Source organism: Agelaius phoeniceus, chromosome 9 (assembly GCF_051311805.1).
Source record: "Agelaius phoeniceus isolate bAgePho1 chromosome 9, bAgePho1.hap1, whole genome shotgun sequence".
Lineage (NCBI taxonomy): Eukaryota > Metazoa > Chordata > Aves > Passeriformes > Icteridae > Agelaius > Agelaius phoeniceus.
In genome coordinates, this window is record NC_135273.1 from 5729008 (window position 1) to 5745214 (window position 16207).

At 44.5% G+C, this 16207-nt stretch overlaps 1 protein-coding gene across 1 annotated transcript in view; it reads right to left on the bottom strand.

Annotated features, from left to right (window-relative positions):
- GRK5 (G protein-coupled receptor kinase 5) overlaps positions 1-16207 on the bottom strand; it is a 153756-nt gene that overhangs the window by 91088 nt on the left and 46461 nt on the right. Inside the window, exon 2 of the mRNA XM_054637105.2 lies at positions 1051-1146. Coding sequence (XP_054493080.1) covers positions 1051-1146 — 96 coding nt within the window. The remainder of the gene's footprint in view (positions 1-1050; positions 1147-16207) is intronic.

Genomic DNA, 16207 nt, shown 5'->3' on the forward strand with positions numbered 1-16207 from the left:
TTACTGAAGGAGACCATGAAAAGAGTCTTCCAAACATTCCACATATTTCCTCTGCATAAACATGCTGTGGATTTCTAATGTAAATAGTGCCAGGGCACTGTCACTCAGACCCCAGGAGCTCACCCAAGTTAGACAAATTATGCTGCCCATTATCTCACTTGTTACAGATTCTTGCCTTTCATTCATTTCTTGCCAGTGGCTGGATTTTATGTGTAGAGGAGAAAAGAAGCCTCAAAAGCTGAAGTTAACCTCTTGTGGTGAGACCAGTAATCCTGGGCTTTCCAGGGGAGAATGCAGAAGGAGATAGCTGCTGGCCCTGTCTGCCAAGGCAGCAGTCAAAGGAATGCTGAAATTTGGCATGTATGAGCAGGAGAAATGCAGTGCTATGAAAATGGACACTGCAAGCTCCCTGCCAAATCTGCAGCATTTGGCCCACATGAATAAAACAAATTAAGTTAAAACAAGTTTTTTACATGTCCTGTAAAAAAGCTCCATTAAGTTGAATAGGGGATGGTGCTGCTGAGCAAACCTGCCTGGCAGAAGCCTGGCTGCTGCTTCAAACATCATATCCACACTATAATTAACACTAACTTACAGTCAGCAAGGCTCATTTCCTCCCAGATAAGGAGATACTTACCAGAAGGGAATGCAGGATGTGATGAGGGGATTCCTTTCTGGATGTGTTTTTACAGCCACACTGGCAGGGATAGAGTGAAAGCCCCTGTCCCACATGCCAGGTGTTGTCCAGCTCTGAAACCCCTTTGTGTCCTGGAACCTGTGTATGGAACACAAAGGGCCTGGATGCTGCCAGCCCCATGCCCTGCCCTGCCAGTGCAGCATTCCAGCCTCTCCTGCCTGGTTCACAACCCCTTTCAGGAACAGAAAATCAGCATTTTTTGCATGGCAGCACCACGGGAGGAACGTGCATGGCATGCCCACCTGTAAACTGACTCCCTGTAATGATGAGTACCTTTAATGTCATTCTAATGAGCCAGTTCTGATAGAATGTTTTATTTATGCTGTGCTTCCAAAGAAGGGAAAAGCTCTTACCTATTGTTCTTCGGAGATCTTCACACTGGCTAATGTGAGGGAATTTCAGGATTTCCTTCCACTTTTTGCTTTTGCCTTTGCGTTTCCCTCCACCCCCTGCAGAGAGAGAAACACCAGGATTAGATTGCTCTGGGGACACAGTTCCACCTGCCCAGTCACAATTCTTATGGATACCATCAATAATTAAAGCTGAGACACTGTGGGTTGATGTACAAGCAGATCCCTGGAAGTGTTCAAGGAAAGGTTGAATGGGGCTCTGAGCAATCTGGTCTAGCAAAAGAGATCCCTGCTCATGGCAGGGGGTTTGCAGCTAGATGACCTTTAAGGTCCCTTCTAAGCCAAAGCATTTTATGATTCTATGATACAGATCACATCTCTACTTGTTTGAACTCAAAACAGACCAAGGAGGTGGCATCTGCCAGAAGATCAGCTCACTAAAGTTAGTGGACTTGCTGCCCACCAGGCCCAGCTGAGATGACAGTGCTACCTCCAGCATCACCACTTCCCCAACCAAGGGAAACAATCTGTAAAATTACAGCTCACACCTTTTATACACAGATACCCCACTTTTTGGGACAAGCCCTGATTCTATCCCAAAAAAGTGCTGAAAGGAAGATCCAAATTCAATTCCTGCCATCCCCTCCCACCCTCACATTGCATATCCTGCCAACATGGAACTACTGCTGCTCTTACACACTCTGGTCACTGCTGCTTCCACAGGACAACTGAAGGATAAAATTAATGGTTTCATGAGGAAAAAAAATCACTCATTGGTTCTTCTTTTTCTTCTGCTTGGAGAGGCTGTGCAGCCAATGGAGGAGGAGAATCCCTCTGGACACGAGAGCCCAGATGCAGACTGGGATTCTCTGAGTCCCTGTATTTACTGCAATTCAGTCCCAGCACACAAAATCTGATCCACTTGAGTCTATTTTGCATGCACTGGCATGCTGAATGACTAATTCAGAGCTAATTCTGTAGAGGGGTTGGTAGAGTCACAATTGCAGACTGAGTGTCTTGGGTCCTGCATGACATTACAGGCTAAATTAGGAGAGCACTGACTCAAGAAGTAGCAGACCACCAGAGAGAAAACAGGAGCCTCAGAATAAAATCACAAGTATTGCTCTCTGTGGGGCATTTCTGATCACACAGTGTCACCTTTGGCACAGGAGAGCTTATTTTGAATCTCACCTTTTATTCCTTTGCTTCTGATGGCCAAAGGTTTTGCCATCATAGAGTCTGCCTTGAATTATTTTAAACTTCTTGACAGGAGCTGATTGTTATTTCTGCAGTAGGTAATGTAGAGCTGAGATATCTGCACTGGCCCTGCAGGAACCAGCTTGTTTGGAATTTCAGGAGCACAGCCCTGCTATCCTTTCCAGGTATCAGACTGCAGGAAAGCACAGAGAGCTGTGACTGCCTCCCCACCACACAGTATTCTGCAACACAGACATACCCCTTGGGTCTGTAATGAATTCTGCTTCAACCCCCCCACCAGTGCATCCCAACCACTGCTGCTGAGGTAATTTCCTCCCCCATCCCTGTGCTCACAGCATCAGAGAGCTTGTCCTGCTCTCTTGGTCTTGCATGCTGAGGGCCTTAGGTGAACTACAAAGTGCTGTTGAGCATTTTGTGGGCTGGGGTGAGCACTGTGTTCATCTGTTCACCAACTTCTGGAGCACATCTGCTCCCAGATGGCTCTGCTCTGGCTGCCAGTGGCCACAGGGGGTTGGATTCAGCAACCCTAAGGGTCTTCATTGGTGTTCATGTCCCCAAAAGCCCACTCCTGCCATCCTGCACAGTGGCTCCTGCATGCCAGGCTGCCACCTCCACTTGCTCCTCTTTTCCTTCTCTTCCAGGGGCATTTCCCTTTGTGCTCCTGCCCTCTTGCCTCATCACACTGTACCTACACTTCTCTCCCTGCACCCTCCCTTCACATACTCCTCTGGCAAAATGATCCTTCCACCAGGAATTCCTGCTTCCTTCTCTCATCCAGTCATTCTCTATGGCTGCATTTTCTTCCCTGAACCATTTTCCCCTGAACTTTTCTTCTCTTTGTGTTTTTCCTCACGCTCATTTATCTTAGAATCATAGAATCCTACAATACACTGAGTTGGAAAGGACCCATGAAGATGTCTGAGTTCAGCTCCTGGCCCTGCACAGGACACCTCAAGAAACACCTGTGCCTGAAAGTGCTGTCCAAATGTTTTTGAACTCAGACAGGTTTGGTGCTGTGAGCCCTTCCCTGGGGAGCCTGTTCCAGTGCTCAGCCACCCTCTGGGTGAAAAACCTTTTCCTGATACCAAACCTAAACCTCATTTCTGTGACCCTCATTTCTGGCTGCTGCCACTGCAGCACCTCTGCCCTTGCCAAGGGTCAGACAGAGATGCTGCTTGGGGCAAGCAGGAGCTCTCAGCTCAATGGATGTATTCCCAAACACTTTTGGACATAGGAGGCAATGGAGGTCAGCCAGATGAAACCATCCTTCAGGTTAATCTGCTCAACACTGGTGCATCTTCACCCACTGAAGGTCTGCCCTGAAGGCACTAGAGATTCCAGAGCACACCTGCTTCTCCAGCCACCTTTACAGAAGTCCTCCCAAAAAGGCTCCATCTTTAGTGGCATCAAGCAACAGAGAATACTGCAGAATAGCCCTTTGCTCTAAATGACAGCTCTGAGATTTGTGCAGAGGCGATGTGATCCTGCTAAGCTGGGCCAGAACATCTTTAAAATCCATTCAATGTAAAATATGTATTGATGTATTTACATGGGATGATGTATTCCTGACATTAAATTCCCATCAAAACGAGGGAAGGGCTCTGCGGCCCCCCGTTACCACCGTGATCGATACATCCAGCATGTTCCCCTCTCTTTTGTGGCTATCCTCCAAAAATAAGCAGCCTTGCCTGATGAATCATTTGCTCTTAGCTGAGCGTGAAGCAGCGTTCCTGCTTTGCTTGTGACGTCTTTATGTTAAAGATTCTGATCAAGTGCTTTAATCGACCTGACCTTTCCGCTCCCAGCTCTTCTTGTGGAGCCAGCAGTGTTTGCTGCCTCCAAACGTTAACTCTGGGGGGGTTTGAAGGACATAATGCAGTGAGACAGCTGAGACACACAGTAAATTGTCTGGCAGAGCTAAAAGCAAAAAGGGGAGGTCTCTCTGAGCAGGTCATGGTGCAGGTTGCAGAGGGAAGCTTTTCACACGTTGCCTCGACTGCTGCCTTTGCACCCTCTATTCCATACAGGAGGATTTGCACTCTTCAAGGCAGCTCTCAGGGCAGGACTTGACAGACATGCCATGTTTAAAATCCAAGTTCCATCATGTGGTGTTGGAGGGTCTGACTGCTTGAAAATTTTGCTTTGCTGCTGACAACCAAAGGTGAGCTGCCAGCAGCCCTGCTGCCTTGCCTGCACTCAACAACTCAGCATTTGCAAACTGAGGGTTGAAGCTAATTCTCTAACATGTCAACCAGTCCTGTAGGAAACAAAAGCATTTGCTCTACATCCTATCTACTGAAAAATACATGGCATTTTTCACATCATCTTGTGATGCTGCATGGCAAATCTAGCTCTGATCTTCGCTTGTGAGGAGAGAGACATAACCAGAGGCACACATGTAAAACATCTGCCAGCAGGAGTTACCCTTAGTCTAAAGTGCCTACCTTTTTTCCCTCTCCATTATTCAGTATATACTTACTCTCCTAACACCAAGAGCAGACAGGAAAACACCTGCATATTATTAAGCCAGTGAGATATTAAGTCAAAATTAAATGAGAAATCAGAGACAGAGGACAGAAGAAGATGATGCTGAAGAAGCCAAGGCTTTGAGCCTGTTAATTCTGCTAAAGACAGCACCAATCCATGCTCTTGCTCAGATGATTGAAGATTATTTACAACACAGAGTAAAACATATTGTTGGATGAATTTATGCCAGCACCACACCCATAGCATATTCCATTTGTGCCTCATGCCACCATGCAAGGTGGATTTTAAGGATGGATAATCTGGCTTCCTACTGCTGCTCTGCTCTTGGCCAAGTTGATAAGACAGCAACACATCCCATGCTGCCAGGCCTGGCTAATCCAAGACTGCCAAGTATTTATTGCAGTTATATTAACTGCAATCTAGCTGATCCAGATCATTGGAGGATGACTACAGCTTCCATCTTCCACTACACAACAGTAGCTGGGTTGTCACCCAGGGCCTCCCAACAACAGCAGAGAGCTCTGTAGCCTCAGAATGCAAGGCCTTGATTACACAGGGAAAGCAGTGAAACAAACTCCAAAAATATTAATCAGAAAAATCATGGTTAGTGTCCTATTTCCACTCACAAGATGTTTGCATTTCTTCTCTTCTTCCACTTGCCACCCTTTCTGCTCTGTCCCAGGGAGGTGTTTGAAGCTATGTGTTCTATATGGAATTGCCATATTAGAGTAAGGTCTGGCCAGTACAGGATGGACTGCAGGCAGCTTCAGAGGAAGATCTTGAAAAGCTGTTTCTGAAGTATTTGAAAAACATTAAATTTGTTCCATATTCTGTTAGATATGGCTAACAAAACATGAAGGTGTATGGCTTCCAATCAATTTCTTCTCCTTTTTTAGCATCTGTGCTACTTAGAATCAGGCTGTTCTTATGATCCCGGTGAACGCCCTGCTCTGTTGAATGCCCTCATGTCTCATGTGGGTGTGAATACCAAAGATTAACTGTGTATTTGTGAAGGAAAAGAATACTAATTTTAACCTTGCTTTCCTAGAGCACCTTGTCCTAATGAGACAGCATGAATAAAACTTACCAGCCCATCATTTTCCCCTAGGATTTTTTCATGTCTAATACATTCAGCCTCTGAGGCAAACAGTTTCACCCTTATTAGACCTGTTTCATGTGGAAGTTCTCCCAGGTTCACTATTCTTCTTTCCTATTAGTTCCACCTACGCTCGGCTGTACTAGCAAATAAAACCGGCTTGTTTTTAAAGAATAAAAGACTGCTTGCTCTCTGCCCTTCATCCTGCCTCTCTCCTCTGGGAAAAAACCCCCAGGAATCCTGGTTTATTCCGAAAAGACCTTGGATGATACTCCTGATTTAACCTGTGCTTAAAACGAGCACTTACAAGACTGCCAGGAGCCTCTTTATGAATCCCCTCCCGTCAGCCCAAGGAAAATGCCATGAGTACGAGGGCTGGATTTCCAAGAGCAGGTGGGTGTCCACCATGGGGTGCAGTGCCTCTGCAAACCAGTCTCTTTTATCAGATACAATAAAAAGTCCACTGCAGGCCCTCAGAAGAGAATCCTGTTACACAGCCCCTCTTATCGACGCTAATCTGGTTTTATCTCCCGCAGCCTTTTTTGATGAGCATGGCTCTGGAGAGTCACAGACCATGATAAGGGTTTTGTGCCCATCTCCCCTGCTGCCACAGCACATTTGCTCAAAATGCTGCTACAAATACCTAAGCCTGACAACCACTGTGTCAAACACCTCACTGCTTTTTGGCAATGAAGAGCAGATGTGTTTCTGTGTAAGCCTCCAGAACCACATTGATGGGAATTTCACAAGCAAAAGCACAAGCAAAAATATGATGCCAGTTCCAGAGGGAGAACACGCAAGAGCCAGGCTGGCTTTGCAATCTGAGGGCAGAATATTTTGTACACAACTGGCATCTAAAGTACCATTAACCTTGGCTTACAGAAGTCAGTGTTGATAAACACTTACTGCAGGAATATCTGCCTATGATTTAAAGAAGGGGTCAGGTAATGCTGCAAATACTGATAAGAGGATGAAACATGACTTTAACAACACATTTTTAATGTTAATTATAATAATAATTATATGCTTTAATAACATCTACTGCCCTGAAGGGACAGAGAAAGCTAAGGGATTAGTCTTTGAAGACTGATCCTCAGGGTTTTACTATCATATGTCAAGGCCATTTTGTTACTACCCTAGGAATATAAAGGAGTCTTTGCACAAGCTACCTGCATGCCTGGTCAGAGCACACTGAAAGGACTTAATTAAACTTAAAAATCAAGCCTTTAATTTCTTCTCTAAGTCTTAAGTAGGCATCCCAGTTTGTGGTATTCTCCACACAACTCTGCCTACATCCTCCAGTGGATATTTTTAATGCATCTTTTGAGATTATTTGAACAAGTTTTCTTTGGGTTTTGTGGGTCAGTTCACATATACTGGGTTTACATTTCACTGCTATGCTAACAGAGAGTTGCCTGGTCACAAATTTCCCTGGATGTAGTTTAATTTCCCCCAACATAAACACCTATAGTTTGTCTATTACGGTATCTCTCTCTCTTTTGTACCTTGTATTTAACTGCATCATGTTTATCTGCAGCTGAATAATGAGCAGAAAGAGAATGTTGGCTTTTATGCCACGAACAAAAATCATCCAAAAGATACAAAGCCTATGGAAGATTTACAATCTATTAAAAAACAAACAAACAAACATTAAATCTTACAAAAATAAAGCCAGCTATAATCTAAAACAGTGAAATTGAGAAGAGCCCAAAATTTCAATTTCCTATTCTTGACCTCAAAGTAAACAAGGCTACTGGCACAAACCCCAGCGTTTCTGTTGGGTTTAGAATGCACCACCATGTCCTGGCTAATTCAACATATCTGGGGGACTGTCTGGGGACTGTTGAGAGGTTTTCTTCATCAATAGTGTGGATACCATAAAAAAAAATTGTAACACCTCCATATCAATGATTACTATGGGAGACCAAGCTTTTGAACAGAGTTGTTGAGATTCAAGGTTATCACCCTGCTGAAAATATTAAATCTTTCAGTGGACCTTTCCTCCAAACTGCAGCTGAGACTGTATTTCAAAGTTCTACAAAATTCTGATGTAAAGACATGAAACCATTTCACTGTGATAACATTTGAGTCATCTCAGTTCTCTAACGTCAAAACATTATCATAGAACATATCAAAGAGTGCTAAGATATCACTGGAACAAAATGGGTATGGTAAATTGACATTCTTTACTTTGTTAAGATGATGTTTCTATATTGTCAATAAGAAGGTAGAGAAAGCAAATCATCTTTTCTTTTAAGCAGACACTTTCCTGCAAACCCTTTAATTTTTGACAAAACTTCATTCTCTGAAAGGAAGATTCTTTTGTCAGAAATGTTCTCAACTGTCACATGCTCTGAAGTACACAAGAATTAAACAAGGAACGTGGTCTCCCCATAGCTGAATGTTTGAGTGACTCTAAATTCCCACATTTCTTACCAACTCCCTCGAGTTAATTTGCACAGCTGTGAGTTGCACTGACTGTAAGAGACCTCCTTCCCATTCTTCCAAAGGAAGAATGCAAACCCCTGCTCCAGAAATCCTGCTTGAATAGGGCTTGATAACATCTTTCCAGGAAGGAACTCCTCTTTAAGCAATGGCTTTTAAACTTATGACCTGTTCTATATGTTTATTACCCTGTTTAGCTAAACATGCATGCAAGCTACCAACCAATGCCTCCAAACCCAAACCCGCAAATGCAGCTTGGGGTGGTCCTGTGCATGGTCAGGATGATGATCTTTGTGGGTGCCTTGTAATTCAGGATATTCTGTGAGTCTTTGATCTCATCACCCATATACAGCCCATGCATTGCCCATGGATACTGCCCAAGAGGATGTGTAGTGATCCCCAAACAGCCCAAAGGCTCTCAGGGCTGGCCCCTAAACCCAAAATACCTTACAGGGACTCCTGGATCCTAGTTAGACACTGAAATAAGTGAGGAGAAACCTAAAAAGCTCAGCTGATTTGCTGATCCATAATGTGCAGTTCTGATGTTTAGCAACACAACAGCACAATGTGCAACATGAGACAGGCAGGAGGATTGCACGGAAACCTGACCCTGGTACAGGTAAATACATGGGGTTCGGCTCTCCTGAAAAATAGGATGCCAGTTCCACAGGGGAGAACTTGCAAAAACCCAGCCCTGAGCAGGAAACTATGTGGGTTCTGTGTGTCCCTGTCAAAGAGCTGTGTGGGCTTTTTCTCCTGCAAATAGTTCTGCAGCATCTAAAAAAATAACTTAGCCTCTGTGTTCCTGACATTTGAGTCTTATAAGGAGTATTTCTGAACTGTGGGGAGGAGATCCAGCTGGAGGGGAGGTGAGAATTCAAGTGTTCCTATCAGCAGTCTATAGCCAGGCTCTGAGAATTATGTTCTATTCTGGTTTTTTACCCTCACCTAAATAAATTTACCAACAAGACTAAAGAAAAGAATTTTTGCAGACATCATGAAAAATTAATTGCTTGAGACTAAAACAATAGCTTGTTTTATTAGGCCTGGCTGATTAATCAGTTCCACCAAATTGGTAGAATTGGCAAAGCTTTGAGATGTTCTGACAAGAACCCAGAAATCCACACGTTAAAAAATTGTGAAAATTAGGCTGGGAACCTCCTTAGTACATGTGTATGGGCTGTACTGCCAGGACTTTTTTAGGGGAATTTCCCTTCTCTGACACCTTTTGCTTCCAGAGTCAGCCAGGAAGGAAAGTGCAGCATCACAACATGTCTCACACTAGGTCATGCTCTATTTGGGATCAGGATCAGACACATTTTTCTTCATCACAAAAGCAGATAACTACCATTTTCCTTGCTCCCCATGGTCAAGCAACACACTAATTTCTCAGACATATTCATAAAACATAAATTAAACCCTAGATATATGAGGAGCCTTCAAACACACCACGGGGGCAATGTGGAGAGGGGGTGAACCCCCTGAAATGCCTGGTTACAACAAGCATTTGCCAGCAGCAGTGACTGACTGGGAGAGGGGAAAAGATGTGGGCACAAACATTGATTTGGAGGAAGAGGATTCTGTGTGGATACCAGGGAAAGCTGTAAGAGGGTGCACAGCACTGATGCAAAAGGACACAGCCAGCTTTAGGGAAGACTTCCCCCTCCCTTAGCTACAAATCCTGGCCTTGGCCCCATCATCTTGTCCAGCAACAAGGTACCAACAGCTGCTTTCTGTGGATGGTGCTGCTAGACCCCCCCTGAAACCACAGAAAACATCCTCTTTAAAAAGCACTGACAGCCCAAGATGTGATGGTAACAGTATTGTCTGCGTCAGCTTTGGGGATCATTATGGTAAAAGGTTACAGAAGGGATTTGGGTTAATGGAGGTAATCTGTGATTATCTGATGCAACAGATTGCTCTGCCAGTGACTCATTCCTTCTGCCACAATATACTGTGGGCTGCAGCTGCAAATAGAGAGCAGGATGGAGCTGGCTTCCAAGCTAAGACTGTCCCTGTTGTCTGGAGAAAACCCTACAGGAGGGGGTGCCAAGGCATTGCAGGTGTGTGACAGCCTGGCACAGCTTTGCTGAGGGGAGTGGGCTGCAGAAGTGTACTACAGTCACTCACTCAGGGGTGTTACTATAGCTACCAGTTGAAGGACTCAACACAAAAAGCAGAACTAAAAAAAAAAAAAAAAAGAAGAGAAAAAAATTAGGAGGTAGAAGACAAAAAACAAGGGAACTTGCAGAGCAAAGGCAGAGGGTTCCTCTGATTAGCTAATGAAGTGCTTCAAAAGCAGTGAGTGAAAAATGAGGCTTGAAGGTTGCATGGTGTAAGCGTCAGATGATGCAAGCAGCTGGCCCAGCTTGGCTGCCTCTCCCACCCACCCACCCACCCGGCTGTCTTCATAAACACAAACCAGAGCTCTGTGCCAGGCAGGGATTAACTATTTCCTCATGGCTCAGACAGTCCTGCACTTCCACTGGCTCTCACCGCAGCCCTGGGGCCAGAACTAAAACAAGGTATTGATCTGGGCTATCAGCCCCCCTGAGAGCAGCAAAGATCCTACCACCAGGGACTCCAGGAGAGAGCAGAAGCCAAGTACTGTCATAGCCTGGAAGATGCAGAAAGAAGAATAAACAGCACCATGCAGCAATCCCACACCTCCCAGTGGAAAGCCCCTGCCTCTGGTCTGGGTGCCCAAGGTAGCCCAAAGCACCACAAGCAGCTGCAGCCAGGGATGGGCACTTCTAATATGTACATAAATCTAAATAAATGTATGATTCCCACTCACATGCTTTCCTGACAGCCAGCTGCTCCCTTTGCTTGCTGTTATCGTCACTCAGAGATTAATGTCACTGCCTGGGACAGCTTATTAGCAATTTTTATTACAAAGCATACACATTTGGCTGGTGGTGGGCAAGAGCTAAGCCTCAGAGTAAATAAAATACCAGGACAGCTCTCAGGGAATGACAGAGAACAGATATCTGTGGGGTCTTTACCCTGCCTTTGAAAGGCAATAATGGCAGGAGGTCAGAGATCAGCGGCTTAATTGTCCAGTGAATTAATGGTGACGAACGTCTGGTTCCCCTCTTGTTAAAACTGACACCAGATATTTCAGAGAAAGCAGAAGCACACTTGGCTACAAAGGAATGTTTTGAAGGCTGAGGCTGAGATTGTTGCCAGCCCCAGCCTGTCAGAGCAGCGCAGGTCAAACGAAGTCACTGTAGGGAACTGCTGCTGACTCCAGCACAAACCAGAACCTTCTGGGCCCAGACACAGATTACCCTGCTCACTCTGGAGAGAAACATGGTTTGCTTGTGTTTAATAAAAAAGTCAGATCTAGAGCTTTGAATATGCAAGCATTAAAAAAAAAAAAAATTTACAATTAGAGGAGTGTGAATTGCACCATTAAAATCAGCCTGTACTTGTTTCCTCTCATTTTGAAGAAAAATAGAGAGCAACAGGAAAAAAAATTACCAGAATATATTAAAAAATGCAAAAGAAATCTGCACATCTTCCCTCTCCAGAAAATGTCCCTCTTTCATTGTCCTGCACAACCCTGGTTCAACAATGCATCTCTTGGTGGAAATTGTCAGCATGGGAGGAGTAAGGAAACTGGGAAATACATGGGGACCACTTTCACCCAGTTAGTGACATTTTCTGAAGCTGCCTAATACTTTTCTATTGAAACAACTTCCACAGGGAAGGATGAGGTCTACTTATTTATTTTCTTCCAGTTGCTCAATCTCATTGCAATTCAGATTTTCATGTGTAGCTGTAAGAAAAAGGATGAAAGCTTCCCTTTGTTTTAAGGTGGTTATGTTAGCTTTGAGCTGTTGTGAAAGAGACTGTAGGGCACATCTTTCCCCTTCATCTGAATACACGTGAACCCCTCTCTGCTGTTTAATTTAAGCTTCACAAACAAGGAACAAGCACTTTCTGAATATTAAAAAACACAGTGTCAACCTACCAGTCACTTTTTGAGAAGCATAATGTGACTTCTTACGTGGCAAGCAATGCCCCTCATTAGGGGACATGTTGATACCTTTAATTAACAGTGGTAATATATAACACTGTTAACAAGGATGTCTAACCCTGAATTAGGTGACTAAAGTCTAAGTATTCTTTCAGCAGTGTTTTCTACAGAGGTCATGATGACTGCAGACAGCCACACTGTTTTTTAAGTCAATCTATGTGCTCAGTCTCTGGCTGAGCTAATTATAATGGTGCCTTTAGCATCACTGTCTTTAAGTGTCTGCCAGCATGTCCCTAACAAACCACCAGGTCCATGTTTTTCTAGCCCAGACAGAAGAGTCTGATTATCAGGTCAGAGTTCATTCATCTCCAAGGCCAGGCTTCCATCCCACATGAACCCAGCTTGCTGAACTTCAATTACCAATGCAGAAGTTCATAGCAAGACATCACTGAACAGTGTATTTGTTTGCTTCCTGCTGCTGCCCCTAATCAGTACCTGGGGGAGGAAGGCTGCTGGGTCCTCAAAGGCTAAAAAGACTTAACATGCTCCTCAAGGGCTAAGGGAGGCATCTGGCTCAGCATTTCCAGTGTGAGGATGGTCTGACCTTCACATGGGCACCAGACAGACAGCTCCCCTTGCATGCCCTATGGCCCCTGTCCTTCCAGCTGAGCAAAACTAAGAGAGGGGCCTTTGAAAGGCCAGTGAGCTGCAGTTTTGGGAGGGCAGTGGTCAGGGTGCAGCCACACAAGCTGTAACAGTGCTGGTGGTACAGAGCACAGCACTGCAATGCCAGGGGCATGACTGGGTATAAACTCAATTGCATGGAGTGTGATTCTGAAAAATGAGGTCTGTGTACTGCCTGTGTGGCATTTGGAGTCACCCTAGAGCAGATCTACAAGGAAGTCACAATCTCTGCAGCAAGAAGCACTTTCTGTCCAGGTGTTTTATGAAACTCATTTTTTTAGGGCTTGCTATCATCATTCCTTGTCGGGTGTCAGGGCAGAGAGAAGAAATATAGCTATTGCTTTAGATAATATTCTGATTTTCAAACTCATGAGAGAAAAACCCCAAGCAGCTGGGCAGAAAATCCCAGCCTCCTTATCTCACCCAACTGCCCCAGTGACGCCACACGCTCTGCACTGTGCTGAGCAGCACAGCAGCAAACTCTGATCTTTGTGTCTAAGCATCTAAGCCCAAGTGGCCCATGTGCTATTTTAGCACCTCCTGGGACCATTCTGGGAGATAATGTAATTAATATTATCTTGGTGACGGCTATTTACCACATCCCACTGGGAAACTGCAATCTGTGCTCGTGGAACTTGAACCCAATTAATACCCACTTCCTACCAGTTTCAGGTGTCTCCTAATTTGAAGATACATTTACAGACAAAACAGGTCAGTAACTCTTCCCAGTGAGCCAAACAGCATCTTAATCACTCGTGTTTAATAGGAAACAAAGGACTGAGCACTGATAAAGTTCACCATTATGCTTTTGAGGAAAAGAAAAGTGACTACAGAACAATCTGATAACAGGAGAATTTGCTTCCTGTGTAACTCGATATTTATAAACCCTCTCAGCAAGGGGGCAAAAAGGAAATCATTTCAGCTGGCTGAAGTTAACATTCCAAAACACATTTTAAAATGACAACACACACAGGACCCCAGCTGAAAACAGTGCTTCTGGGAAAACCATGCAGAAACAAGAGGAGGCAGGCAGGCCAGGGCTGCTGGCACAGGTTCTCCAGGTGCTGGGGACAATCCTGCACCTTGCACAGCACAGAGCCACCCTCAGCCTCCCCAACAGCAGCAGGGGACAGGTGTCAGGGCAGCAGGTGGAAGCAGGATTGTCCTGGCTGTGCTTTCCACCTCTGATGGAGTGACTGGATTTAACAACCTCCCTCCGTCTCCAGCAAACATACAAGTGCCTCCACAGGATATGGGATTTGTTTTCAAGGTAAAGGCTGGACTTTCAGTCTTACTAGGATCTTCAGTAATTTTCTATGCTTTTCTATAGTTAGTCCTCTTGAAATGCAGGTTGTGACTGCCCTAAAACCTGTCACAAGAGCAGAACTAGTTCTCAACCCCAACAGCCTCAAGACCAGCACCCACAACTCCAGCTGATTTTATGGGGAACCACAAATTCCAGCAAGCCTTTCAACAAGCCCCTTGTGAGAGGGAGAGATAAGGACCTGAACTGAGGAGTGCCTTCTGCACAAAATTGTAAGTGTAGAGTATTTCTGGAGTAAGTGCTGTTTTCCAAGGCTTCCTGGTATGGAAGTTTTTCATGGGAGTATACCATGGGAGATGTGGAAGAGTGCTTACAGTGAGAGTAAAAATAAAAATAAATTATTTGTATTTTATGCCTAAAAAGGCAATGTTCTAAATTATTAAAAAATAAATGTTTATCTCCCAGAGGCAGAAAAACAAATATGGAGGGAGGGAAAAAAAAAACCAGTAGAAGATACACCTATTTTGTTTCACATTTTCCACATTAGTAGATGACAAAGTCATTTGCACTTTGCTGCCTTGGCTTCAGATTATCAAGTAAAAGATTTCTGAGTTGCTTTTAAAGTACATAAATAAAAATAATAAAACCAACACAAACCTTGGCTTTTCAGCAGTGCCCTCTACTTAAAAGACATAAAAGCATTTTGCAAACAAAAATAGGGAAAGCTTTTCCAGCTTAAAGATTCACTTTGACCTCACATAAATTAGCATGACTTTTACAGTCGTGTTGAGACACTCCACATGTGCAACTGGGAAAAGGAATTATCACAGGCAGTTTAAATGCTCAGCTTTAATTAGGAAAAAGAAAACCAAAATAAAACCAGACCCATTCTTCTTGAAAAGTTTTCCAGTTGATATTGTCAGAAGACATAAGAAAACTAGGGCTGCTGGATGCTAGCAGGAAAAGCATTCTTAAATTTGTTTTAAGCTGCCCAGCTCTGGAAAGGGAACACACACAGGAGTGGATCCCCTCCATCAAATGGTGGTCACTTGTCCAGGGGCTGCACATCACCTCCTCTTGCTGAGAGAACAAGCAGCAAAAAGATCTGCTGAGAACAGCCTTTACCAGACACCCAGCATCCAATGGCACGGGTGTTTGATCACTTCCACTGCTCACAGGACAACTTAGCATTTGCTTTTCTGCAGTTCCTGGGGGCCAACAAATTCAGGACCTCTTTGTACGAGGCAACACATGAACACAGATCCCATCTCCATGAGCTTGCAGCTGGGTAGAGCAGCCAAAAGCACTCCCTGTGACGTGCTGAACCCGCTGCTGTCACTGGGGATGCTCCTCTGCCTTCAGCAAGGGTTAGGATTTCATCCCCTGTGGCTTCAGAGGGTCACAGTTTTCCCACTCATCAACACAATTGCTTTCTGAGGAAGGCCCAGTTTTCAAAATGGGGTGGTATTACTGAAAAAACATTAAAAGTTGCCAGGAACAATCAAGGGCTGTAAATGCACTGTTGTCCAGAGCTGACTGCATTTCAAACAGATTCAATAAAAACATGATGATGGAAAGAACATTGAAAAATTAAGAGCAAGTCAGACCAGGTGTTTCCCCTCACTTTCACCCTGACATTTCTTGTCTTTCTGTCTTCTGCCCACCTCTAACATTTCTAGCATTAACTACTTATTTTATTTTCCAGTTTTGTCCTCTCTTCACCTCTTGTTGACTATCAGCCTCTGAGGACACCTTCTATCTCTGACCTGTTCCAAACTGGACTGCTACCCCTCCACATCCTTCCTGCTCTTGAAAGCAACCCTAGGAACAGGGGCTGGGAGCCTCTTGCTCTTCTCTCCCCTCGTTTCAGGGAAATGCCTCTAGGAATGGACTGCCACAGGCATGCATCAGTCTCTGAGGAATCAAACACAAGGGATTTTCCATCTGAAATCACTTGCCACAGGCCTGTTCATCCTCTTCAGGA